The 27,935-nt window shown below is 41.7% G+C and overlaps 1 protein-coding gene across 1 annotated transcript in view; it reads right to left on the reverse strand.

Annotated features, from left to right (window-relative positions):
- Nucleotides 1–1,728: 1,728 nt before the first annotated feature.
- LOC144594399 (mitochondrial inner membrane m-AAA protease component AFG3L2-like) overlaps nucleotides 1,729–27,935 on the reverse strand; it is a 41,682-nt gene continuing 15,475 nt past the window's right edge. The window contains exons 6-17 of the mRNA XM_078400841.1: nucleotides 25,736–25,807; nucleotides 22,707–22,831; nucleotides 20,959–21,229; nucleotides 17,622–17,759; nucleotides 16,345–16,498; nucleotides 14,933–15,040; nucleotides 13,623–13,748; nucleotides 12,469–12,579; nucleotides 8,912–9,027; nucleotides 6,352–6,552; nucleotides 4,648–4,842; nucleotides 1,729–3,085 (exon numbers count right to left, since the gene is read on the reverse strand). Coding sequence (XP_078256967.1) covers nucleotides 2,870–3,085; nucleotides 4,648–4,842; nucleotides 6,352–6,552; nucleotides 8,912–9,027; nucleotides 12,469–12,579; nucleotides 13,623–13,748; nucleotides 14,933–15,040; nucleotides 16,345–16,498; nucleotides 17,622–17,759; nucleotides 20,959–21,229; nucleotides 22,707–22,831; nucleotides 25,736–25,807 — 1,833 coding nt within the window. The 3' untranslated portion in view covers nucleotides 1,729–2,869. The remainder of the gene's footprint in view (nucleotides 3,086–4,647; nucleotides 4,843–6,351; nucleotides 6,553–8,911; nucleotides 9,028–12,468; nucleotides 12,580–13,622; nucleotides 13,749–14,932; nucleotides 15,041–16,344; nucleotides 16,499–17,621; nucleotides 17,760–20,958; nucleotides 21,230–22,706; nucleotides 22,832–25,735; nucleotides 25,808–27,935) is intronic.

Below are 27,935 nucleotides of genomic sequence, written 5' to 3' on the forward strand. Positions count from 1 at the left end.
TCTCTTCCATTCCCCCTTCCCAGTTCTCCCTCTATCTTCCTGTCTCCACCTATATCCTTCCTTTGTCCCACCCCCCTGACATCAGTCTGAAGAAGGGTCTCGACCCGAAACGTCACCCATTCCTTCTCTCCTGAGATGCTGCCCGACCCGCTGAGTTACTCCAGCATTTTGTGAAATAAATACCGGAGAATTAATAAACATCACCGCAGGGTGTAATAGATTTTAACAGAGGAAAGAATTGCTCTAAAAATAGAATGATCGAAATTATCAATTTTAGAATTAGATATTAAAAATAAAATCAACGACACAAGAGACACAGAAATATTTAACACCTCATCAGTACTTTGAATCAAATTCAAACAGTCTACAGTGTTTCAGAAATTTGCAAAGTTTCCAAGGTTGCAATCACTGTTCAGGTTCTTTGACCTTTTTCTCTTTCTGGGAAGAATCTTGGGAGCAGTTCAGTCTAAAATTTGTCGGAAGGAACTACAAATGCTCGTTTAAACCGAAAATAGACACAAAATGCTGGAGTAACTCAGCGGAACAGACAGCATCTCTGGAGAGAAGGAATGGGTGACCTTTCAGGCCGAGACCCTTCTTCAGACTGATGCCATGGGAGGGAGATACATGGATAAGGAAGAAGGTGTGAAAACAGGACAAAGGGAATGAGGAAAATGTAGAATAGATCATTGTAAGTAAGCTGGGAGAAGGTAACAACATAGCAAACAAGAGATAAAATGTAGTCAGTCAGTAAGACTGGTCGGAGAACTGGGAAGGGGGAGGGATGGAGAGAGAGAGGGGGGAAACAAGGGTTACGAAGTTAGAGAAGTCAATGGTCATACCACTGGGGTGTAAACTGCCCAAACAAAATATGAGGTGATGTTCCTCCAATTTGCATTGGGCTGCACTTTGACAATGGAGGAGGCCCAGGCCAGAAAGGTCAGCGTGGGAATGGGAGGGGGAGGTTAAAGTGTTTAGCAACCAGGAGATCAAGTAGGTTTAGGCGGACTGAGCGGAGGTATTCAGCAAAATAATCGCCGAGCCTGTGCTTGGTCTCGCCGATATATAGTCCACACCTGGAACAGTGGAAACATTCCCGTTGTTCTGTTTTCACGCCTGGCACTTCCTTATCTAGGTTTCTCCCTCTCCCATGAAGTCTGAAGAAGGGTCTCGACCCAAAACATCACCCATTCCTTCTCTCCAGAGATGCTGCCTGTCCCGCTGTGTTACTCCAGCGTGTTGTATTTTTAAACAAAACCAGTTACTCAGGTTCAAAGAGACGATATGTTGCAGGTACTGCAAATGTCCATAGATACTGGATGAGCTGGCTTGTGAAACCACCAACAGTCGAATGTCCATTCACCAGAATGGTCCCAGTCTTTGAGAGCAAAGGCCTTATTAAATTATCATTTCAAAGAAACAATACTCTTATTGACATAGATAGAAAGTCAGTTGCAACAGAATCATCTGAGCTGTACAGTTAAAGGCAGTTAAGAGAATGCAAACAGTGGACGCCATTCTGCAGCTGAAAAAAATAAAATGTAAAAGGTCCATGTTTATGGTGGATATTGCCTGGGATGGAAATGTGACAACGTTTGGGCATATTATGGTTCACATTTCTTGCATTGAGAAAGGATTCCATGCTGCCTGCGAAATAAAGAATGACCCATAAATGGCCCAGTTCACAGTGTTTCTCAGACTATCTTTTGGAAAGAAATCAGTCATATACAATGTCAAAATATATATTTCACATTACAAAGAGACCTCTGTTTCACAAGGACACAAGAGGCTACAGATGCTGGAATCCTGAGCAAAAAAACAAAGTGCTGGGGGTACTCAGTGGGTCAGGCAGCATCTGGGATGGAGAAGGACAGCCAACATTTCATGTCGGGACCCTTCATGTCAGAGTCTGAAGATACTGCCGGACATGCTGAGTTCCTCCTGCACTTCCCACTCCCCTCATTGTTTCACCCTGGATTACAGTGCCATAAATCTAAATATTGGACATTACATAACATATGTATTCCTAAACATAAGCCAAACTGATCACTTTTGGATCAGCTGGCAATAATATATTAGAGTACCATACTGTCAAAGAAAGATACCAGCCATTGTGACAAGACATCAACAGTTACTGGAACATGGCTAGGTTGAAAAGAATTAGCCGCTGAACACACGTTCCTGTTGCACGCTCATATGTCACGTTGCATTTGCTTAGGTTGTATTTTGCTGCCCCCTATGCAAGTTGATGGATTGAACTGCAATTTGTAATCGGTCATAAATACCAGACCTGTCATTAATTCTTTCCTGGCTTAGGCCTGAGAAAATTATTTTGAAATAAAATGGACACTAAGCAGCATATTGTTTTATGTTATTAAATTTGTTATATATAGTGAAAATAATGCCAAAAAAAACCCTATAAATATTGGCAAATACAAGGGAAGAAAATATTTGTTCGCAGCTGAACATTCATATGTACGAACACGTTTTAAATAGAGCTAACAATCATTGAAATTTATTCATGTAATTTTTCCAGTTCTCCTTTATATTCACTCTTGCTCTTTCATGTGTTAATAGATACAGATCATATTCCCTCCAGAGAGAAATGGCTTTATCAGATTCAGCTTGAGTCCAGGAATCTAGCAGGCTCAGCAAAAACCTTCTATAATTGAGTCATAAATCAACGTCCGTCCCAGCTGGATCAATGCAAGATGGAACTGCAAAAACGGCTTCATACGGCCTTGGTCATCATGTAGTCTTAAATATGAGCTGCTCCAAACAGCGCATTTGTTTTCTCCTTGTATCAGCAATGCAATTTGGACAGCACCAAGCTCTCCAATAGTCCAAGGCAGAAAGCTGCTGAGATATTTCAGACTAGCTGCTTCTGTGGCAATTCTTCTTTACTCTCTTCCCTTTCCCGGTTCCAATCCTTTAGACCTTCAGGTAGAGTGGTGTCTTCTTCAAAGCTACCAGTTCCTTCTACAAACTCTTCATAGGTGGATTTTTCAGCAAATGGCCTTGGTCCCAGCAGATCAACCATGTCTGCTTTATTAAGAACTTCCCTTTCTAACAACCGTTCAGCCACCTAACAAAACGAAGAAAGAAAATGCATGTCTCAGTTCAAAAGGGGTGTGGTTATGAGAGTGATCTGGTACTACTGATTTCAGAAAGTTGTTTGGTGTCTTTGTGTGAACAAACATGAAGGTGCTAGTAATATCTAAAACAACTTTACATTTTGGCCAATTAAATACAAAATTGTTTTGTTCTGAATAGATGAATGAATGTTTATTGGCCAAGTATGTGCATATACAAGGAATGTGCCTTGGTGCTCTGCTCACAAATGACGACACAAACAATTAAGAATAAAGCATAACCACATCGAAACAAAGGTTCTGCAGCATGGCAATATTCTTTTATACAGCACAGATAATCAATATTGTTTCAGTGACAAAACTTTGATCTTCACTACTTTTATGTTAGGGGTCATTTCAAAATAAGTGGATGGACAACTAACATGATTTAAAATCTACTGTCGACAAAATCTTGGAATAGAGAGAATGTTTCACTTATTTTGAAGTTAGCAACATGGAAAACAGGTTAAAAAGAAGAAAGTTCGACATTAACATATGAATCTGAACACAACAGAGGAAAAAAAATAGGATGATATGACCAGTTGAAGAATTAATTCATTAAAGTGGTCTCAGTAACAAAAAGTACTTGTGTATGTTGCCAAGATTTTGTGTTTCCTTTCACTGCATACTTTAAAAAAAATTGTATATGAACATACAAAGAGTATATTGTTTTTATCCAAAACATAAATCAATATAATATTAATGGAACTGCAGATAGACACAAAATGCTGGAGTAACTCAGCGGGTCAGACAGCATCTCTGGGGAAAAGGAATAGGGTGACATTTCGGGTCGAGTCCCTTCTTCAGATCGAAGAAAGGTCTCGACCTGAAATGTCACCCTATTCCTTTTCTTCAGAGATGCTGTCTGATCCGCTAAGTTACTCCAGCATTTTGTGTCTATCTTCGGTTTAAACCGGCATCTGCAGTTCCTTCCTACACATTAATGGAACTGCATTATATTAATAAAAAATGATCTGTAAAAAATATAATCTCTGGTAATACAGGCAGTAATGAAAATATCAGAAAACTTATAAAGCATGGTAGAAGCACCAATTGAATGTTATGGATCGTGGCAACTCCAACAGCCTGGCCGCGGGAGAAGACAGCAGGGGAAGGGAAAATACATTCTGGCCTTCTATCACAGTGAGGAGGGGACTGGAGGAGACTCACTGTGATGGATGTTTCTTTTTTTTTTGTGTTGGTTGGGGTTGTGTAATTTGCTTATTTTATTGCTTTTATTGTTGGACTGTGGGTGACTAAATTTCATCCAAAATACTTGTTTTTTGGATGACAAATAAAGATATCCTGAATCCTGAATGAATGAGCATTGGGTGACCAATTAATGAAGAAAGCTTGGAATAGAATGACACAGTTTCAAAGTAATCTAGAATTTTGCAGTCTTCAAAAGAATATCTGACTGATGATAACAGAAACTGAAATACCCTTTGCAGTGAAGCAAGGTGGAGAGTCTGTCTGTGCAGAAATTACAATCTAACTGTATCATATAATTACTTACTTTTTCAACTTCTATTCGCTTTTCCTTCAATAATTCGAAGGTTCGCTGGCTTGCGGTACCAATAAGGGCCCGGACTTCCTCGTCGATAATCTGTGCTGTGGTCTCACTGTACGGCTTTTCAACCACGAAATCTCCTTGACGTGGAAGGTCAAAGGACACTTGTCCAAGTTTCTCACTCATACCAAACTGAACAATCTGATAAAGGGGATAGGGTGAGGGGAGATAAGAAACAAACAAAAAAATAGGCAAAAAAGATCAGATCTCCATGATTATGTTGAAATCGAGTAAATAACAGCTGTGTGGAGCAGGAGTGTTCTATGTCTGCTGCTGATCAGATGTAGATCCATAGTAACATACCATATATGTTTCCTGAAAGAGACCATACATGACGACAGGAATGTAATATAAATGTTGGGATGTTATATAGCCGCTTTACAAGATGATGTTACAAATCTCAAATTGTGGAGTACAGAGGCAAATAAATAAATGATGGGTCTTTGTCCCAAACATTATGGAGGGCATTGTGGAAACTTTGTCAACATTTTTTTTCCATGGAAGGAATAATAAAAACATGAGAGCATACTTTTTAAGATTAGAAAGAAGTAGGAGGTTTAAAGACGATGTTAAGAGCAAGTTTTTTTGTTAACATAGAGTGGTTGACATCCAGAACATGCTGCTGGTGAAGGCAGTAGATAGAATAAGATAAAAACTATTACATTTAAGAGACATTTAGAAAGACACTTAAATAGGCAAAGCATAGAAGAATACAATCCTAGTGTGGGCAAATGGGATGAGTGGAGATGGGATAAAGACCATGGTGGGCTGAAGGTCTTGTTTATGTGCTGTGCAACTCTGTGGTTCTCATTTCTTGGAGAAAGCTTCAATCATCATCATCATCATCATCATCATATATATACAGCCGGAAACAGGCCATTCGGCCCACCAAGTCCGTGCCGCCCAGTGATCCCCGTACATTAACACTATCCTACACCCACTAGGGACAATTTTTACATTTACCCAGCCAATTAACCTACATACCTGTACGTCTTTGGAGTGTGGGAGGAAACCGAAGATCTCGGAGAAAACCCACGCAGGTCACGGGGAGAACGTACAAACTCTAATCCTAATCATTTGATTTTTGGAGGACAGAGTAGAATGGGTAATGCAATTTAACTGGGTGGCTGGTACGGGTGAATAGACAGTTGAAGACAAGATTGAACGAGGTTGTTAAATAACATGAAGGAGAGATTTTTTACAGGAGATGTGTAAGGAAGTAGGATGAAAGGAACAGTGAGCAAATTTTAGAAGTCTGAAAATCTATAGTAAAATTAAGCTGTAAACATGGTGCAAGAGTATATATTCAGGAGCACATCAGTAAAATCAGAATGCTCAATAATTTGGAGCAGAAGAGAAGGGAAGCAACAGGGAGACTGAAGTCATCTCAAAGGAAGGATCACACGGTTTAGAAGGAAACGGAAGGAAGTTTGGAGGGTATTTTGAAGATAATTCTCTAGGCCAGTGAACACTGGAAAGATCACTGCATATACTCAATGCTGAGGTAGGTAGGTGGATTCCTGATCTTATTGAGGAATCAAGGGTAAAAGGGTGGAGCTGTTAAAATCAGATTAACCATGATCAACCATGATGTTAATGAATGGTGACTCTTGCTCTCAATTCACGCGCTCTGTTCTCAGAACAGTTTACCTGGGCATAAGCACTTTGTGTGATTTTTCTCAGATCATCCTGAGCACCAGTTGTGATACGATTAAAAAATATCTGCTCAGATACTCGCCCGCCAAGCATCATGCACATGCGATCAAAAAGTTGCTCTTTTGTGTAAAGATACTGCTCCTTAGGCAGGTATTGTGCATAGCCAAGGCCTTTCCCACGAGGTATGATAGATACCTGCAGAAAGAGATATATATTACATATTTAAGTATTCATAAAGCTCAATATAAAGTATTGGTAATATGCATTAAAGGTGACTTAAAATCTTTGCTATACTGAGCTCAAAGGTTCAAGAGCGTTCAAGTTCAAGGGTGGCACAGCGGTAGGGTTGCTGTCTTACAGCGCTTGTAGCCCGGGTTCGATCCCGGGTTCGATCCCGACTACGGGTGCTGTCTGTATGGAGTTTGCATGTTCTCCCCATGACCTACGTGGGTTTTCTCCAAGATCTTCAGTTTCCTCCCACACTCCAAAGACGTGCAGGTTTGTAGGTTAATTGGTTTGGTATAACTGTAAATTGTCCCTCGTGGGTGTGTAGGATTGTGTGGGGATCGCTGGTCGCTGCAGTCTCAGTGGGCCGAAGGGCCTGTTTCCCTGCTATATCTCTAAAGTAAACTAAAGCGTCAAAAAACAGTACAGGTAAAACTTAATGGTCCCTTTCATTCAAGTCTATTCTGTTAATTTAGCTTATTTTGTGTTATCTGTGGTAGACTGGGAAATAAAATACTGCCTATAGGGTACAATTTGGGAAAATATTTTGCTTTTTTTTGCTAACAGCTGTACAGTAATAGTCCAGCGCAATACAACCTGAATACAGCGAAACGCAAACATAGCTCAAAAATAAAACTCAATGTTCCCTGAAGAATTAGCACTATAAATAGTACATGACTACAGTACATGCCAGTGCATTGTTTTTATGCTTTTAATCTTCCTTCCAGCCTACAGGCTGACCTGGTGAATGCTGATATGAGAGAGCTAGGACGACTGCTGTGGCTGCCTCGTCAGGCAGCCCTTGTAGATCTTGGCAATGGGGTCAGCAGGGCATTAGAGCAACTGAGCAATTTCCTGCTGGTGTAGAGGAGAAATGGACTAGTCAGACGGCCCTAATTTGCCTGCTCTGGATCGAGCATGATGCAATGGAATAGTACTACAATACTAATAACTGCATCACAATGCACACCATCTGCTCACTGCTCACATAGGCCAATTTGTGAGGTTGTGAGATATAGCGCCAGAAACCTGGGTTTGATCCTGCAGCGCCAGAAACCTGGGTTTGATCCTGCTACTGCTGCTGACTGTACAGAGTTTGTACGTTCTCCCTGTGACCACATGGGTTTCCTCTGGGTGCTCCAGTTTCCTCCTGCACTCGAACGACGTACAAGTTTGTAAGTTAATTGGATGCAGTAAGTTGTAAAATTGTCCCTCATGTGTGTAGGTTAGTGTACGGGGTGATTGCTGGTCGACACGCACTCAGCGGGCCGAAGGGCCTGTTTCTGTGCTGTATCTCTGTATGTGTGTCTAGGGACTGATGGCAGAAACCTACGGAAAGATAACCAGCTGAACTACATCTGACCCATTATAGTGTACACCCAAAAGAATTACTGGGACATCATCAGCACCTTTCTTGTACTTAATTGGATTTACTTGCAGAAGTCTTTATATTCAGTACTGGTGCTGGATTAAACTACCGTTGAGTTAGTGAGGCACCACTATCAGACCTGTCACTGAAAATGAATGCCTTGTTATTGTCTTTGACATCTATGCTGCAGGTTGCTCCAGTGTTTTGGGGCTGGGAAATGTGTTGGTGAACCAGTACCAGGTTCAACATTTTGTAAGTTCAACAGCTGGATTGAAATCAATGGGAAGAAACCAGTGTCAGCAGGTCTTTCCGTCTGATTTCATTCAAGTAATTTAAAAGGCTTTAATTGTTCCGTGAACATACGAATTTAAGTTTTTGAAAAGTAATTTAAAGTTTTTAATATTTTGTTTAATGACTTCTGGTGTGCCATTGAAAGTCTGTGAAGAGGATCTCACTAACTAACAAAGCCATTCTATGAGAGCAGTTGCTGGGAGAGCTCACCATTGTGATAGACAGTGCTGAGCTGTGCCGATGTAGTCTCGTGGCAGAAGGCTGTATCTAAGGCCACAAGTGGAAGAAACATTCTAGTCTAAGGGGAGGTTGGCGGCCATTTCAGGGTCAGCAGATCTGCCCTATTCCTTATAAACTCATTTAACATTTATGACAGACTGCGCCATTTTGATTCATTTTCGTTCTTCTCGGTTACAAAGTTGTCTCAAATCGTTCCATGTCTTTGAAAGGACCAACCTGTTCCAATGATTACAATCATTAAGCAGGCAGTCAGAGATTATAATTTTAAACCCTGGATGAATCAGGAGTAGAAAACAACTGAACTGATATTAATTTTGAAATTATTTTGTCCACTGCTTCGTGTTTTCACTCATTTTAGTCAATGTTAAGAAATGTAATGAATATTTACCATGCAGAATAATTTATTCCCTAATTCCAACAAATGCTTACTTTAAGCAGGGGGTCTGCATGTTCCAGAAACCAACCAACAACAGCATGTCCAGCCTCATGATACGCAACAGTCCTTTTTTCGTCTGGCTGCAAAACCTGTGTTTTTTTCTCCAATCCTAAAAAAAGAACAAGAGGGACAATAACAACTGAAATAAGTCAATTTAAATTGAAGCAGAGACCAGTGGAAATTTGGGTTAGATGTTCAATAAATAAAATAGCCATTGAGGCTTAAATACTTCAGCTGCTTTGGTAAGGTATAATTTGAAAACCATGAATCATGAAAAGACAGATTTATTTCTGGCAATAAAAATCGAGAATATTGCAAATCTCCTACACACACAGAACGCAAAGAGAGAGAGGCTTTGGTAAGGTGTAGTTTGAAAACCATGAAAAGACAGATTTATTTCTGGCAATGAGAGAGAGGGAGAGGGAGAGAGGGAGAGGAAGAGAGGGAGAGAGGGAGGGAGAGAGGGAGGGAGAGAGGGAGGGGGGGGAGAGAGGGGGGGGAGAGAGAGAGGGAGGGGGGGAGAGAGAGAGAGAGAGAGAGAGAGAGGGAGGGGGAGAGGGAGGGAGAGAGAGAGAGAGAGAGAGAGAGAGAGAGAGAGAGAGAGAGAGAGAGAGAGAGAGAGAGAGAGAGAGAGAGAGAGAGAGAGAGAGAGAGAGAGAGAGAGAGAGAGAGAGAGAGAGAGAGAGAGAGAGAGAGAGAGAGAGAGAGAGAGAGAGAGAGAGAGAGAGAGAGAGAGAGAGAGAGAGAGAGAGAGAGAGAGAGAGAGAGAGAGAGAGTTAGTTAGAGAGAGAGAGAGAGAGAGAGAGAGAGTGAGTTAGAGAGAGTGAGAGAGAGAGAGTTAGAGAGTGTTGACATGATGGTTTAAGCACACAGTTTTCCAGGAAAGATTATGACAGCACTAGAGTGGTTACTGAGCAGACTTTTGAACATGTTGTCAGGAAAAATTGCAGAATATAACATTGCCACCTTTAGACCAAAGACTGAACTGATGCACATAACATCATGGAGCATCTAGATACAATTTAGAGATTATCTGTTTTCTGGTAAAGATGGGTCAAAAATTAGTGTTAACAGATTTAAAATTGAAGAAAGATTAGGGGGGAGCTGAGAATATATTTTAACCTGGAAGGAGTAAGAAATAAGAAACTCACTACTTTGAATAAAGGCTAGTAGTGAAAAAAAACCCTCACCATATTTAAAAGATAAAAGGGTGAACCTGTTTGGCCCAAACATCTCCTGCATTGGTCTACATAGAAACATAGAAAATAGGTGCAGGAGTAGGCCATTCGGCCCTTCGACCCTGCACCGTCATTCAATATGATCATGGCTGATCATCCAGCTCAGTAACCTGTACCTGCCTTCTCTCCATACCCCCTGACCCCTTTAGCCATAAGGACCACATCTAACTCTTAAATATAGCCAATGAACTGGCCTCAACTACCTTCTGCAGCAGAGAATTCCACAGACTCACCACTCTCTGTGTGAAGAAATGTTTTCTCATCTCGGTCCTAAAAGACTTCCCCCTTATCCTTAAGCTGTGACCCCTAGTTCTGGACTTCCCCAACATCGGGAACAATCTTCCCGCATCTAGCCTCGCCAACCCCTTAAGAATTTTATATGTTTCAATAAGATCCCCCCCTCAGTCTTCTAAATTCCAGCGAGCATAAGCCCAGTCTATCCAGTCTTTCTTCATATGAAAGTCCTGCAATCCCAGGGATCAATCTGGTGAACCTTCTCTGTACTCCCTCTAAGGCTAGAATGTCTTTCCTCAGATTAGGAGACCAAAACTGTATGCAATACTCCAGGTGCGGTCTCACCAAGGCCCTGTACAACTGCAGCAGAACCTCCTGCTCCTATACTCCCCTCCCCCCCCCCCACTCCCGCACTAACCCACTCCATCCCCCTTCCTCCCCTCACCCACTCCAGCCCCCCTCAACCCCGCCTCCCCCCCCACTCTCCCAATCCCCCCCCCTCAACCCGTCCCCCCCTGCCATTTACACCATCACAAAGTCGAAATATCGTAAGTCGAAGCATCGTAAGACACATCATAAATACACAAGAAATTAGAACAGATACAATTCTAAAATTCAAGACATTTTTAATTACAACTACACCAAGTGGACTCGTTTGGCCCAAACCTCTCTTGCATTGGTGCTGCACCCTCTCCTCCCCCTCCTCCATCCCCCTCAGCTCCCCTAATCCTCCCTCCTCCCCCACTCCCTCCCTAGGAGATAGATTTAAACTTTAAAATGTGAATAACTTTAAAAATATAACACCGATCTCAATGAAATTTCTTCCATTAGCACCAAAGGGACGAAGGTGAGTAAGGTGGGCCTAAAATTGTTGCGCTATCGTGTACTGTTTTGGCTGTAGTTCAGGAACAAACAAACAAACAAATGCGAGTTTTAGTATATAGATGTGTCATCAGATGTAGGAATTCTTGAAATGATCTGAAAAGATTCTTGTTTTTGATTGCAGCAGAATTTCCTGAATATAGTTTTCAGTCGTCTCCAGCTCCCTGAATTTTATTGCTTTCGGTCAGTAGGTTAATTCCCAATGGTGTTGACGTGACGTGCACTAACAACTAAAGTGATCATTCACTTCCCTGCATCTTCTCTGTTGACTAAATCTTCTCCTCAGACCTTTGAGCATTATTAGGAGCTACACAGCCCACCTGGCTCTTAAATACAGAAAAAAGTTTGGCATTCTGAGGATTACAAGCAAAGTAAATCCCCATATATGTTTCAAAAAGTAACAAAGCAGGAAATTATGAGTTTGATTAAAGTTCATGTATACATGTTGAAAATGAAGAATTCATGTGATCATGCTACAACAGATAAACTGAAAGAAAAATAAGGTGGCTAGAATAGGAGACAAGTATAAATGCTCATACCACAAGGCAAACTACACACTTCTAATGAAGATTTAATGCAAGTTGGTGGTTTATGGACTGGGTGGGCTCTGTGTTGCATCCCTCTTTGACTGCTGTCTATGTTCAGTGAAATGGAGGATTACTCATTCACGGTGAAAAACACAGGTATCTGATTTCCTTTTAACATGCACATGTACCTTCAGTTACCCGACTACCCAAATGGAAAAACTATATCGGCAAACTGAACAAAATACCCATGAGAGGTTTATCAGTGTACATTAGACAGTATTGCATTTATGTGGCTAAATGAAGAACATGCTAGGAGCCAGCCTTTGCACGAAAAAAATAGATACAAAGAGATATATAAATAATATAAACAGGAAAGGCAGGAAAAACCCAGGTCAGGAGATTCGTGGTAAGAAAATCAGTGAACATTTTGCTCTGGTGATTTTAGATCTATCTGGAGTACTACAAGCAGCTTGCCAAACAGGGAATAAACAGTATTTCACTGAGTATAAGAACTATTTCAAAACTCCTAACTAGTCTCCTGCAGTGCCTAATCAGGTATCACTATTATGAGAGACCAGTAATTTCTTATCCATGTAACAGCAAAGAAAACAAAAGCATCAGATACAAACAAAGATACCGAGTTTCAAGCAGCACAAATTGTGACCATACCTCCAATCACGCGTTCTATTGCCTGCTCAAAGTGTTTCACGTGGATTGAATCATTTAAATACCGAGCAGCAATCAGAGCAGCTTCATTACATACGTTGGCAATATCAGCTCCTGAAGTAAAGTAAAAATATTGCATCAGACTCAGGTGTATGTTACTAACATATTTTACTGGGATTTAGGGAGTCGCAGCAAAAGGGATTAAAAAATGTTTTTTTCTATTAGGTGTGAGCTTAAAGCACACCAAGGTCTAGAAAATGATGAAAATTAAAAAAAGAAAAGATGCAAAATAAAACTAATTCTGCACTAGCCCAGCCTTGGCAGTGTGTGGCCTCTTCTCTTGAATTTAGAGCTGACAGCAAATTGACAGTGATTATGTAGGTTAAAGCGACCAATTTCTTTTTTTCCTCCATATTTCTGAAGATCTGGACCCAGCACATTGATGCAATCATAAAGAAAGCCATCAATGCCACTACTTCCTTAGAAGATTGAGGAGATTCTGTACGTCGACGAATACTCTATTGAACTTCTGCAGGTGTATGGTAGAGAGCATATTGACTGGTTGCATTACAACCTAGATCGGCAACTCGAACGCCCAGGAATGATGGAGATTACAAAACGTGTTGGACACTGCCAGGTCTAACACAGGCACTGACCTCTCCACCATAGGAGGCTTCAAAAAGGCAGCCAGCATCATCAAGGACCCACACCACACTGCCCATGCTCACCTTTCACTCTTGCCATCGGGAAGAAAGTTTAGGAGTCTGCAATCCAGGTTCAGGAACAGCTTCTTCCCAACATCCATCAGGCTATTGAACACTACAAACACCAACTAAACTTTGAACTACGAACTGTCTTGGTTGCACCAGGGACTTCAGGTTTTTGTTTTGTTTTGCACTAATATTGTGTTTTTTAAAATTTATTTAACTTTTTTTGTTGGTTTTATTCTGTTATCTGTTGAATACTATGTTTCCAGGCCTGTTATCCTAATTAAAATAATTTAAACTGGGACACTCTTTCAACTTTTTTCTCATGAGTATTTGGGGACTATGAACACATATGCTTGGTAATAAATATGTGAGGAATACTTGATACTGACTGTACGCCACACAGAAGCTGCAACTTAACAAAGTTTACATTCTTTATCAGAGTCTCACCAGTGAAACCTGGAGTGAGTGCAGCGAGTTTACGTGCCAATGAATCTTTGCTGATACTGGAATTCATTTTCAATGGACTCAGGTGCACCTTGAAAATGGATGCTCGCCCTTTAATATCAGGAGGACCTGCAAATAACAATAACAAAGTAAGATCAAATTTAAGTAAATTATAAAACTGGCATCTTTACAGTAAATTATTGGCCCTATGTCTAACATTTTCACTTTTTTTTTTGAATGAAAAGAAATGAACATTAGATATTATATATTTATTTTGAGCTTGAATAATTCCTGCATTTTAGCTTGAAGTATGAAACTAGTGCCACAAATTTAAATCAATCTATCCGTGCCATAAACACTATCTACTAAAACTCTAACCTCCCTCTCTTTACATTAAAGTAGTTGTTCAACAATTGTTAAAAATTCAACAATCACATTCTTGTGACAACTTCAAGGGAAAACTATAATCTTGTATCAGTGCCTGATATTTAAGACTACCTTATAATTGCTTTTACGTCAACCCTGTTTCTCTTTCCACAGATGCTGCCTGATCTGCTATCCATCATTAGTTGCTTTTATTTCACATCACTCAGCATTTATAATTTTTTGATTTTCAATATTAGTTTTCTTTTACAAGATCAGCAGATCGTTTATAAAACCTAAATCCATGTATCCAAGATCCTAATAAGGGGAAATACCGACCTACCTATTTATACCAACTATTAAACAGTTACTGTCTCGACCTGGAATTTGGGTGCAAAACTAGCTGAAATAAATGCAGACACTACCCATTAAATAAATACAGAAATTCTAGTCATTTAAATATCGAAGATTTTAAGCACTGTGGCACAGTGCCTTACTGCAGTGCCATTGGCGCAGTGCCAGACACCCAGATTCGACCATGACTATGGTCATGGAGTTTGTACGTTCTCACCATGACCCGCATGGATTGTCTCCAGGTTCTCTGGTTTCCTCCCACTTTCCAAAGACGTACAGGTTTGTAGATTAAATGGCAATTGTAAAATTGTCCCTATGTGTAAGATAGTGTTAGGGATGCAATTGTAAAATTGGTACAATTGTAAAATTGTCCCTATGTGTAAGATGGTCTCTGGTCAGCGCGGACTTGTTGGGCCAAAGGGCCTATATCTGCGTTGTAACTCAGAACTAAACTAAACACTATTTTAAGAGTGTTTTTGTCACATTTTTTCTAATTTACCTCAACAGCTGTTTGATAAGAAATTTGTTGGCTGTTTAACTCACCTGCACATAACTCAAATTCAACTGGTTACATAATACATTAGCTGTCAACGTACCAATATAAATTTGTCTATCAAATCTGCCAGGTCTCATCAAGGCTGGGTCAAGAATATCAGGTCGATTGGTACCTGCCAGTACAACAACATTGGTACTGGTATTAAATCCTAAAAAGAACAATGAAGATGTTAACAATTGTCTAATCAGACAGTTACATACATTGACACGGTATTAATAATGATATAATTATAATATCCACCTTGCCAGCATCTTAGTAAATTTTCAAATTCTGAATGTTCAAAATGTTACTTCAAATTAACCATTTTATTCTAAGCCAACAATTTTCTGCTGAAAAGTCTTCTTGTAATTTTCTATAATGGAAATCTGAATCATTCAGCAAACATGTACTTTTAGTTGGAATTCCCTGCAACTGCAGTACTGCATCTTCACTCTCTCCATGAACTTTATTTCCCTTCCTCTGTTTACTCTCCAAGCAGATTATCTATGACTAACAAGCATTAATTTATTCTCTGAGATGCCTCCAAATTTAATTATGTCCACCTTGGTGAAAAATATGCCACACTTCCAGGGCAGATTGTTTGCGTTTGGATGTACAAGTATACAACTCAAGAGTAGGATCAGACCATTCGGCCCCACAAGCCTGTTTAATGGCAGATCCGATTGTAACCTCAACCCTGGTCACCTTTCAGCCCTTTGCTTATCAAGAATCTATCTACCAGTGAATTAACTATATTCAAAGAGTCTGCTCCCTTTTAGGAACAGTGTTTCAAAGGCTCATAGTCCTCTGGGAGAAAAAAATTACATCATTTTATTTTATTTTTTAGACAGTCACCCCCAAGTTCTCCTCCGAAAGACAGCACCATTGATAATGCAGGATTCCCTCATTATTGGAATGACATGCCAGTCTTGTTTAAATCTTGAATGTGGGTCTCAAGCTTCTCACTCTGGGTTAAGCGGAAACCACTGCTCAGGGTTGTGCAGTTTGCAATTTCCAGTTATTTTGGGGATTATATTCCAAAGCGAAAACCATAAATTATTACGTATCTTGCTTTACCTATGTATTTAACTTTGATCTTACAAAAATACAGAGACCATGGTACATGAAATGGAAGGCATTATTGAGAGATACAAAGGCAGACACCTTGCTGCACTGGAGATGGGAGATTATTTTTCAAGCTATTCAACTAGTTATTTGGCTAATAAACTAACCCTGGGAATATAACCATACTATCCCTCTTCTAGTGCTAGATTTAGCTTTCAATGCTTGACATGTTGGATGTTTTATTTATGGATGGTAGTTGCAAGTAAATTGGACAATATAACAAAATCTAGCTTCTAGACAGTTTAATTATTTACATTTTAATTACTACATTAAGCTACATTTTAATTGTTAGGCACATTAAATGGCATGTGTGGCATGTAATTGCGAACGTCTACTCTTGTCACTTACCATCCATTTCAACCAGCAGCTGATTTAAGGTGTTCTCTTGTTCACTCTGTCCACCAAAGTTTCCCCTTCCTCGCTTCCTTCCGACAGCATCAATCTCGTCAATGAAAAGAATGCAGGGAGAATTCTTCCGTGCCATTGCAAACATGTCCCTTACCTGGAAAGGAATCACCATGACAATAATAGGTAATGTTCCAATTATTGTTTTCTTACAAGTTATCTAATATAGAAATATTAATGGTGTATTGTCCTTGCAACAGAACCTTGTTCTTCAGGAATGCTGCCTGACCCGCTTGGTTACTCCAGCAATTTGTGCCTTTTCTTTTTGTAAACCAGCATCTGCAGTTCTTTGTTTCTGCTAGTCAAAATCTACTCAGATGTGTAAAATAACATCTTACACCTCCACAGATTTCCAGTCAAACAAGCATTCCCTGATTTTGTGAGCTGGTGCGTAAACAAACCTTTTAGCAAAGGAACAGTTTAAGGCCTGTGGTTGATCAGAAAATTAACAATATGATTACCCCACATCCTGACTGCATGAAGAAGAGGTGTATTTAATAGCAGTGAGGATATGTTAAACAATGCTCTTGAAGTTTGTTGTCCACAATTTACCGGACAAGCCTAAAAATGAATATGTTAGAGATCCCACATACAAATATTTCAAATTTCAAAGAGGAATAATGAGAATCTTATTTTCAAAATTCTGCAAGCTCCCTTCTTAGCTATCTCCCAAGACTGCACATGAATAGGGTGCAGTGCAGAATTTGCAATGCAAATTTTGGAAATCTTTTTTTCATTTTAGACATCAAAACAAACAAAATAATTTTTTTTTGATTTTTCCTTAAGGAAAGTGAAATTTTAACACAAATCTTAAAACAGGAGTAACTTAATGAAAGATGGATAACAATAATAATTTATATTTCAAGGAAGTAAAATTATTAGGCAAAAGGACACAAAGTGCTGGAGTAACCCGGCAGGTCAGGCAGCATCAGACTGATAATTCAGTCTGTATTAGGGTCTCAACACGAAACAATAGACAATAGGTGCAGGAGGAGGCCATTCGGCCCTTCGAGCCAGCACCACCATTCAATGTGATCATGGCTGATCATTCAGTTACGCACGTTCTCCAGGGATGCTGCCTGGTCTGCTGAACCAGCATTTGCAGTTCTTTGTTTCTACTGCTTCTGTCATTATTAGATGAGGGATAGAAGCCCGATGAAGCATAGTGTTGGCAGAGGATTAGTGGCAAAACAAATGGCATGCAAAATTATAGTTCTTACCCTGGCAGGTCCAACACCAACAAACATCTCTAGGAATTCAGAGCCATTCACAGTTATAAAAGGAACATTTGCTTCCCCAGCAGTTGCTTTTGCCAATAGTGTTTTCCCAGTTCCTGGTGGTCCAGACAGGATAGCACCCTGCAGCAAATGAGTATTACCACAGGCTGTTAGGAAATCAGTGAAGTTTCAATTTCTAAAATCTCCAGAAATAAGAGAGCATTTTTGATATGATTTTGCAAACATTATCACATAAATTGGGCATGCACACAACCCATACACTGAGCTTGTACAAAATTAGAAATGCTATAATCATACATTTGCACAGTGTAACTGTTTCCATAAGTTGAAAGGTAATTAAAATAATTTGGTTTTTTTTAAATGAATTAATATTCTATTTGTTAAGATCCATAAAATATCAAAATGAGGGAGTGACAAAATGAATCAATGGCATCAATACAGCAACTATCAGCCTAAGACATCATTGCATAGGAAGTGCTTGGGAGATACTTTAGAAGTATTAATAATAATAATAATAATGCATTACATTTATATAGCGCTTTTCATATACTCAAAGACGCTTTACAGGGATTTAGAGAACATAGCGAAGTGAATAAATAGATAAATAAGTAAACGAACAGAGAAAGGAGGCAGAAGGTGAGGTGACCTTCAGTGGTTGAAGGCAGTACTGAACAGGTGAGACTTCAGTGATGTTTTGAATGTGGTGAGTGTGGAGGAGTCTCTGACGGTTTGGGGTAGTGAGTTCCATAGGGTGGGAGCAGCGATGGAGAAAGCCCTGTCCCCCCAGGATCTGAGTTTGGTCCGGATGTGGGGGGATAGGAGATTGGCAGCAGCAGAGCGGAGGGTGCAGGTGGGAGTGTGCCTGTGGAGGAGGTCGGTCAGGTAGGATGGGGCCAGGTTATGGAGGGCTTTGTAGGTCATGAGGAGGATTTTGTACTGGATTCTCTGGGGGATGGGGAGCCAGTGGAGTTTGTAAAGGACGGGGGTGATATGTTCACGGATCGGGGTGTGGGTGAGTAGACGGGCAGCGGAGTTTTGAATGTATTGAAGTTTATCCAAGGGATATGGGGAGAAGGTAGGCACGGGTTATTGATTGGGGATGATCAGCCATGATCACAATGAATGGCGGTGCTGACTCGAAGGGCCGAATGGCCTCCTGCACCTATTTTCTATGTTTCTATGCTTATTCTAATCCCTCACTAGTAGGTTGAGGGTAAGCAGGCTGCATCTTGTGAAATTTTACAAAATGAGCATCCATAATAGAGCTGGAGTAGGCTAAACTTCAATACATTCAAAACTCCGCTGCCCGTCTACTCACCCACACCCCGATCCGTGACCAATCTCCTATCCCCCCACAGCGGAAGTGGCGGCGCCTAACGGCTGCGGCTCGCTAGCAGTCTGTTCGTCTTTTTTCCTTTTTATTTTGTTGTGTGTCGGTGTTGGGATGGTTTTTGTATTTTTTTTTGGTTGTGTATGTGTGGGGGGTGGTGGTGTGGGTGGGGTGGGGGAAACTTTTCTCTTCCTCACGGCGCGGGGTGCGGCTCGGCTGCGGGGCCTAACATCGCCCGGTGCGGCTCCGCCGCTGGACTTTACATCGCCCGGTGCGGCTTGGACGCTGGACTTAACAGTGCCCGGTGCGGCTCGGCCACGGGACTTTTCATCGCCCGGTGCGGCTTGGCCGCGGGACTTTACATCGCTGGTGCGGCTCGGCCGCTGGACTTAACAGTGCCCGGTGCAGCTCGGCTGCGGGGCCTAACATCGCCCGGTGCGGCTCGGCCGCGGGACTTTTCATCGCTGGTGCGGCTCGGCCGCGGGACTTAACATCGCCCGGTGCGGCTCGGCCACGGGACTTAGCTGCGCAAGGCTTGGTCGCGGGGCCTTTCATCGCCCGGCTCGGCCGCGAGACGTTTCAGCGCCCGGTGCGATTCGGCCGCGGGGACTTCCATCCCCTTGCGGGGACTGTGCGGGTCGGTCGGGGACGAGCTGTCTGTCCGTGGGCGTGGGGAAGAGAGTGGAAGTTTTGTTGCCTCCATCACAGTGAGGGGGTGTTTGGAATCACTGTGATGGACGTTTGTGTTGGGGTTATGTGTCTTGTGTTCTTTTTTTTATGACTGCTATGTAGTTTCGTTCGGTACCTCGGTACCGAATGACAAATAAAGCTCTGTTATACTGTTATACTGTTATTCCACTAGCCCAGAGAGCTCTATCTAACTCTCTCTTAAATCCATCCAGTGATTTAGCTTCCACTGCCCTCTGTGGCAGAGAATTCCACAAATTCACAACTCTCTGGGTAGAAAAGTTTTTTCTCACCTCAGTTTTAAATGGCCTCTCCTTTATTCTAAGACTGTGGCCCCTGGTTCTGGACTCGCCCAAAATTGGGAAATTTTTTCCTGCATCTAGCTTGTCCAGTCCTTTAATAATTTTATATGTTTCTATAAGATCCCCTCTCATCCTTCTAAACTCCAGTGAATACAAGCCTAGTCTTTTCAATCTTTCCTCATATGTCAGTCCCGCCATCCCAGCGATCAATCTTGTGAACCTACGCTGCACTGCCTCAATTACAAGGATGTCCTTCCTCAAATTAGGAGACCAAAACTGTGCACAATACTCCAGATGTGGTCTTACCAGGGCCCTATAAAGGTTTGTAACATAGTACAGGTTTTCACACAAGTTCACAAGTTATAAGTGGAATTAGGCCATTCGGCCCATCGAGTCTACTCCGCCATTCAATCATGGCTGATCCCTGCCCCCAATCCCATTTTCCTGCCTTCTCCCCATAACCATGGCCCCATAGCTCCCCTCCCCCCCAACCTTCTAAACTCCAGCGAGTAGAAGCCCAGTGCTGTCAAGCACTGCAAGGCCGACTTGGGGCTACTGACTATCCCGTGGTCTAGGCTTAAGCTCAGGGGTGACCGCGCTTTTGCGGTTGCAGCTCCTAGACTGTGGAACAGCATCCCTCTCCCCTTCAGAACTTTAAGTCCAGGCTCAAAGTTCTACTCCCTATTTCTACTCCCTAGCGTTTGAGGCCCTCTGAGGGGGCGCTGTGAATTGTTTATGTATGTGCTGTTATGTTTGTGTGCCATTGTATGTTCGTTCTTAGTTCGTGAACTGATGTACAGCACTTTGGTCAACGTGGGTTGTTTTTAAATGTGCTATACAAATAAAATTGATTTGACTTGACATTGAGGACACTAGAATCTCTACATATTTCGTAAATAAAGAGCAATGATTGGAAAATTCTTGTAAGAAAGAATCCGAATTTGCCTCGAACAGACTTTCGGTTACCAACATAGTTTTGTATAAAATCTTGTGATCATACCTTTGGGATCTTGGCCCCTAAATCTTGGTACTGCTTAGGGTTTTTCAGAAAGTTGACAAATTCCATTATTTCCAATTTAGCTTCTTCACATCCTGCAACATCTTTGAATTTGATATCAATCTCATCCTTCAGCATTTTTGCCGTTGTTTCCCCAACACTAAAGAGTCCGCCACTTCGTCCCCCACGACCAGCTGCCATAGAACCTCGCCGCAGTGTATAGAGTAAAAAACCAATCAGCAGCAGCGTGGGGAATATACTTAACATGAATGAACTGAAAACAGAACAAAAATGTACATTCAACAAAAGACCAGAGACAAAATGGTGGCTCTAACTTAAGCTAGATTTTCTGGCAATGAACTTTAATTTTAAAAATGTTTGAAATGCAAGGCAGGGTAGTCAGCATTTTTAAAGATAGTAGTCAAATCCACATTCCAGGAGTAACCTCTCTTCATCATAGAAGTATAAGAGGTGAGCACGCAAATCAATACAATTTGAAGAAGAAATGAAGGATGAAGGTGTGAAAAAAAGCGAGTGCAAGTGGAGGGAAAATATTACCAATGTTGGGGGAGTCCAGAATCAGGGCTCACAGTTTAAGAATAAGGGGTAGGCCATTGAGGACTGAGATGAGGAAAAACTTCTTCACCCAGAGAGTTGTGAATCTGTGGAATTCTCTGCCACAGAAGGCAGTGGAGGCCAATTCACTTGATGTTTTCAAGAGAGAGTTAGATTTAGCTCTTAGGGCTAAAGGAATCAAGGGATATGATGAAAAAACAGGAAAGGGGTACTGATTTTAGATGATCAGCCATGATCATATTGAATGGCGATGCTGGCTCGAAGGGTCGAATGGCCTACTCCTGCACCTATTTTTCTGTTTCTATTATGATATTAAAGAAACAAAATATTTGAAATGCACATAATGGAAGAGAAAACATAATTATTGTTCACTCGGACCTTAGAAGATCACCGGAGGGACCTGATATGGATGCCCATCCCTATTTATCCTTGAGAAGCCAGTGGAGCCAACTGAACATCCCAGAAGATGGTTTAAGGGTTAAATCACATTGCATTTTCAGGAATCAATTATAGATCCAACTGGCGAAAAGCAGAGAAAATAATCATTTAAGTGGTGACCTGAATGTTGTAGTGCATTGCTTCACGAACTCCCTGGGATGGCGGGACTGTCATATGAGGAAAGATTGAAAAGACTAGGCTTGTATTCACTGGAGTTTAGAAGGATGAGAGGGGATATTATAGAAACATATAAAATTATAAAAGGACTGGACAAGTTAGATGCAGGAAAAATGTTCCCAATATTGGGGGAGTCCAGAACCAGGGGCCACAGTCTTAGAATAAAGGGGAGGCCATTTAAAACTGAGGTGAGAAGGAACTTTTTCACCCAGAGAGTTGTGAATTTGTGAAATTCTCTGCCACAGAGGGCAGTGGAGGCCAAATCACTGGATGGGTTTAAGAGAGAGTTAGATAGAGTTCTAGGGGCTAGTGGAATCAAGGGATGTGGGGAGAAGGCAGGCACGGGTTACTGATTATGGATGACCAGCCATGATGACAATGGATGGCCTCCTCCTGCACCTATTTTCTATGTTTCTATGAGCCACTCTTTGAATAGTATGATGCCAGCTCGTTCACTAGTTCCATTTGATAATGCCCATATTTTCTTTACATACACCGACAGCGACATGCATCTTAAAGGACCAGAAGCAGCACAAATGTATATTTAATTTCCTGCTCACCCATCACTTTCTGTGTTATACACTACAGCAGCACGATTTGCAGGTTCGATTCCTATTTCCTGTTGCACAGTTTCCAAATTGCGCTCGAATGTATCCACACTTCCAATGTTAAACCATACGTAGCTCTGATAACCGACGACCAAACATTAGATTAGTAAACACTTCTGTAACATGTATATACATATAATACCCAATTTGAAAATATAATGGAATTTTACTTGAAAGAAATTACATCCAGCTATTTTGCTCCATTCTTTTCCAAATTCTTTTAAATGGCTTTCGATTTAAAAAGCTTAACTAGGATTAGATTATTCCCTCTACAACGATAGAAAGAACATCAGTTCTAAATAGGCGCTTTGATTCTCTTTTCAGGACAATCACAGAATTTGTTACAGTGCCGAACATTAAGCCTGTCAAATCTGTAATGGGTCTTTGCAAAAGAAATATACCTAGTCCCCCTAATTGACCCTCTTCCTTTAACCCTGTATTTTATTTCCTTTCAGCTCCTTACCAAGCTGCCTGTTAAATGTTATATTGCTTCCACTGCCTCCTGTGGCATTCCCTACCACAAGCACCTGCTGTGTGAATTTCTTTCTCCTCGTGTCACTTTATTTTTTTTACCGTGCAATCATTTTGCATGCAAAACATTTTATTTGATAGGTGCACACAAACTCAATCCCTTAAAATTTGAATTATTTTTCAAAAATTGAAGACACAGGATTTGAGGAAACTGAAAAATAGTCACTTTACACACTGTTCTTGAGATTTATGTCAAATGCCATTGCTTCATTAAGTCATGTTTTATATGAAACGAACTTGGGTAGCATCAAGGTGAATCCCAAAGGATATCCTTCCTTTTCTTTCTTAGACATCACTCATGCTGGATGACTTGCTTGCACTCCAGTTTTGTAGCTTAGCTAACAACCTTCTTGTTGTTTACTCTTCAGCAGATGGCGTATGTCAGTGGGAAGCTTGAGAGGTGATCTGCACCTTCTGCCACCAGTGCAGGAGTTCCATGCAAGATCTGTGGAATTCTCTGCCTCAGAAGGCAGTGGAGGCCAATTCTCTGAATGCATTCAAGAGAGAGCTGGATAGAGCTCTTAAGGATAGTGGAGTCAGGGGGTATGGGGAGAAGGCAGGAACGGGGTACTGATTGAGAATGATCAGCCATGATCACATTGAATGGCGGTGCTGGCTCGAAGGGCCGAATGGCCTCCTCCTGCACCTATTGTCTAACTCAAAGTTCTCAAAAATATCCCGAATACCCTTCTTCACTTACAGTGCACTCATGCTTCGGTGGAGACCTTGCACTTCTTGATAGAAACTTTGAGTACATCTGTCAATGCGCTATCTGGGATCATGTAACAGCAGGAGTGCTTGATGTAAACAAGCTTGAAAGAAATCCCCAGTAAAGCAGTATTCGTCATCTTGACTGCCATAAACTAATCAATACACCATAAGGAACAAGGGTCTCGACCCGAAACGTCACCCATTCCTTCTCTCTAGAGATGCTGCCTGTCCCGCTGAGTTACTCCAGCATTTTGTGTCTACCTTAGATTTAAACCAGCATCTGCAGTTCTTTCCAAAACACCATAGTTTGAACAAATCACATACAGTAAACCTCTGTTAATCAATACATTAGGGACTCTGGTGGTGTTAGACTGGTAGATCTTTTGCACAATTGGATGTCCTATTAATACCTCAATGCTCCTTTACTTTGCTTTTTCTGAAGAGGTGTAATAAATAGCATAATAATTTTTCCAGCAAACCCAGTAAGTTTAAAGGGAGGACAGTAACCAGAGCCCTGCAGAATTTCAAGGAAGTGCACAACTCAGGGTCCCGGCACATTTAAGAGAGTGCAGGAACTTGATTTGGAGAAAGGGAAAAAGAACAATTTATATAGGAAAATAACTGCAGATGATAATAAAAATCGAATGTATCACAAAATGCTGGAGTAACTCAGCGGGTCAGGCAGCATCTCCGGAGAGAAGGAATGGGTGACGTTTCGGGTCGAGACCCTTCTTCAGACTGATGTCAGGGGGGGCAGGACAAAGAAAGGATATAGGTGGAGACAGGAAGACAGTGGGAGAAATGGGAAGGGGGAGGGGAAGAGAGGGACAGAGGAGCTACCTAAAGTTGGAGAAGTCAATATTCATACTGCTGGGCTGTAAGCTGCCCAAGCGAAATACGAGGTGCTGTTCCTCCAATTTGCGGTGGGCCTCACTATGGCACTGGAGGAGGCCCATGACAGAAAGGTCAGACTGGGAGTGGGAGGGGGAGTTGAAGTGCTGAGCAACCGGGAGATCAGGTTGGTTAAGGCGGACTGAGCGAAAGTGTTGAGCGAAACGATCGCCGAGCCTGCGTTTGGTTACGCCGATGTCGAGAAGTTGACACCTGGAACAGCGGATGCAATAGATGAGTTTGGAGGAGGTGCAGGTGAACCTCTGCCTCACCTGGAAAGACTGGTCCTTGGATGGAGTAGAGGGGGGAGGTAAAGGAACAGGTGTTGCATCTCCTGCTGTTGCAGGGGAATGTGCCTGGGGAGGGGGTGGTTTGCGTAGGGACGAGTGGACTAGGGAGTTACGGAGGGAACGGTCTCTGCGGAAGGCAGAGAGGGGAGGAGATGGGAAGGTGTGGCCAGTAGTGGGATCCCGTTGGAGGTGACGGAAATGTTGGAGGATAATTTGTTGTGTATGCTGGCTGATGGGGTGGAAGGTGAGGACAAGGGGGACTCTATCCTTGTTACGAATGGGGGGGAGGGGGAAGGAAGAGCGGAGCTGCAGGATATGGAGGAGGCCCTAGTGAGAGCCTCATTTATAATGGAAGAGGGGAAGCCCCGTTTCCAAAAGAATGCGGACATCTCTGATGCCCCAGTGTGAAACACCTCATCCTGGGTGCAGATGCGGCGTAGAAATTGGGAGTAGGGGATAGACTTTTTGCAGGATACAGGGTGGGAAGAAGTGTAGTCAAGCAATAACAATTTATAGTTATCAATAAGAAAAAAAGAGAAAAAAGATTAGACAACTTACAGCATCACTTTTGGTTCCTGGGTTGAAAATCACTCGAACAAACTGCTTGTTGACAACTTCTAGGCGATCAACCTCAAATGAGAAATAAACTGATTTAAAAGACTCTGACAGTAAATTAAACTAAGATTTATTCCCACTACAAGAAAATGATCAAATTGAAATTAATATAATGCTTTAACATTCTGGAGAACTATAGTACCGAATATACTATAGATACTGGATTTAGAATTAAAATGCAAACTTTTCCAAGTTCCTGCATGAACCACCAAAAAAGAAACTGCGGAAAACTGTGTTGAAGGTACTTGAGTTTTTCTAAATGCATTGTTAAAATGCCTTTATTAACCGATTCTAAATGTCCGCATATGACAGATATTAAACTTACTGGCTTATAGTTTCTTGGTTTGTCTCTTTAAAAAAAAAAGTTACATTCACTATATATATGACGAATGGCACCTTCTCCGAATCTAAGGAATTCTAGAAATTTAAAACCAGTGCATCAACCACCTACAATATAAATCACAAAGTACAGATTTCAGCATATGTATTTAGGCTATTATTGGCTGGTTTGTCTATTGGCATGGCAAGTGATTACTTAACACCTTAATACTTTCATGAAAGTATGATAAACATACAGCTGTATTTACAGGTTCCAACCAACAATGTTACCACACCATTTACAATTTTTACATTCTAGCTTACAGTCTATTTTACAGCAATGGTAATATAGCTCAGTACAAGAGGAACCACACACGTGGACAATTGGTATATGTGCTTGGCCGAGCTAATGGTGTGAAGCAAACTTCCACAGGTTCCACAGACTAGATGCCTGTAGATCAGAATCCTGCCTAAACAGGATTATCAAGCTTTTGTTTCATGTGACCTGTTGGTATAATAATAAAATTTATTTGTCATATGTTGGTTGGTACAGGGTCAACTGTACAATGAAATGTATTTGACAAGACAACGGGTCACCTCAACAGTAATATTCCAAAGATAAATAAGATTTAAAAAATGACATTAGTAAGGTAAAAAGACAATATTAAAAATAGGTAAAAAGACAATATTAAAAATAATCAACATATATGATTTGAAATGTGTTCATGAGTTCAGAAGCCAGATGGTAGAAACTGTTCTTAAGTCTGGTGGTACACGCAGCCATACTCCTGTATCGTCTGCCTGACTGTAACAAGGAGAACAGCCTGCGTGCTGGGTGGCTGTGGTCCTTGATGATGCTGCGTGCCTTCCGCAGGCACCGCCGGTAGAAAATGTCCTGAGAGAGACAGTTGCCAGTGATGTGCTGTGCTGTCTTCACCACTCTCTGTAGTGATTTGTGGCTGTGGGCAGAACAGTTCCTGTACCTGACTGTAATGCAGCCCGTCAGCAGGCTCTCGATGGTGCATCTGTAGAGGTTTGTGAGGATGCTGGCGTTCATGCCAAACTTCCTCAGTCTTCTCAGGAAAAAGAGCCGCTGGTGGGCCTTCTTTGTTATTGTGTCCGTGTGCAGTGTCCAGGAAAGGTCCTCAGTGATGTGCACACCGAGGAACTTAAAGCTGCTGACCCTTTCAACCTCAGCATCACCGATGTGGATGGGGAGGTGTCCACTCCCCCCCGTCTCCTGTAGTCCACCATCATCTCTTTAGTTTTGCTGACATTGAGAGAGAGGTTATTTTCCTGGCACCAGCTGTTTAGTGCCTTTACCTCCTCTCTGTAGGCCGTCTCATTGTTGTCTGTGATGAGGCCCAAGATGGTCGTGTCGTCAGCAAACTTTAGGATGCTGTTTGAGCTGTGCTTAGCAGTACAGTCGTGCGTGAACAGGGAGTACAGGAGAGGACTGAGCACACAGCCCTGTGGTGTGCCTGTGTTGAGGATCAGTGAGGAAGAGGTGTGGCTGCCAATTCTCACCACCTGGGGCCTGCCCGTCAGGAAATTGAATATCCATCCGCAGATGGAGGTCTCCAGTCCAAGATCAAGGAGCATGGGGACGAGTTTTGAGGGAATAATAGTGTTGAATGCTGAGCTGTAGTCTATAAAGAGCATTCTCACATATGTATTTCCTTTGTCCAGGTGGGTGAGCGCAGTATGTATTGCCATGGCGATGGCATCGTCCGTGGCCCTGTTTGGTCTATTTGCAAACTGAAGAGGGTCCAAGGTGTCAGGGAGGGAGGAGCAGATGTGAGTTTTGACTAGTTGCTTGAAGCAC

The sequence above is a fragment of the Rhinoraja longicauda genome, chromosome 6 (genome assembly GCF_053455715.1).
Source record: "Rhinoraja longicauda isolate Sanriku21f chromosome 6, sRhiLon1.1, whole genome shotgun sequence".
In the NCBI taxonomy this organism is placed as follows: Eukaryota; Metazoa; Chordata; class Chondrichthyes; order Rajiformes; family Arhynchobatidae; genus Rhinoraja; species Rhinoraja longicauda.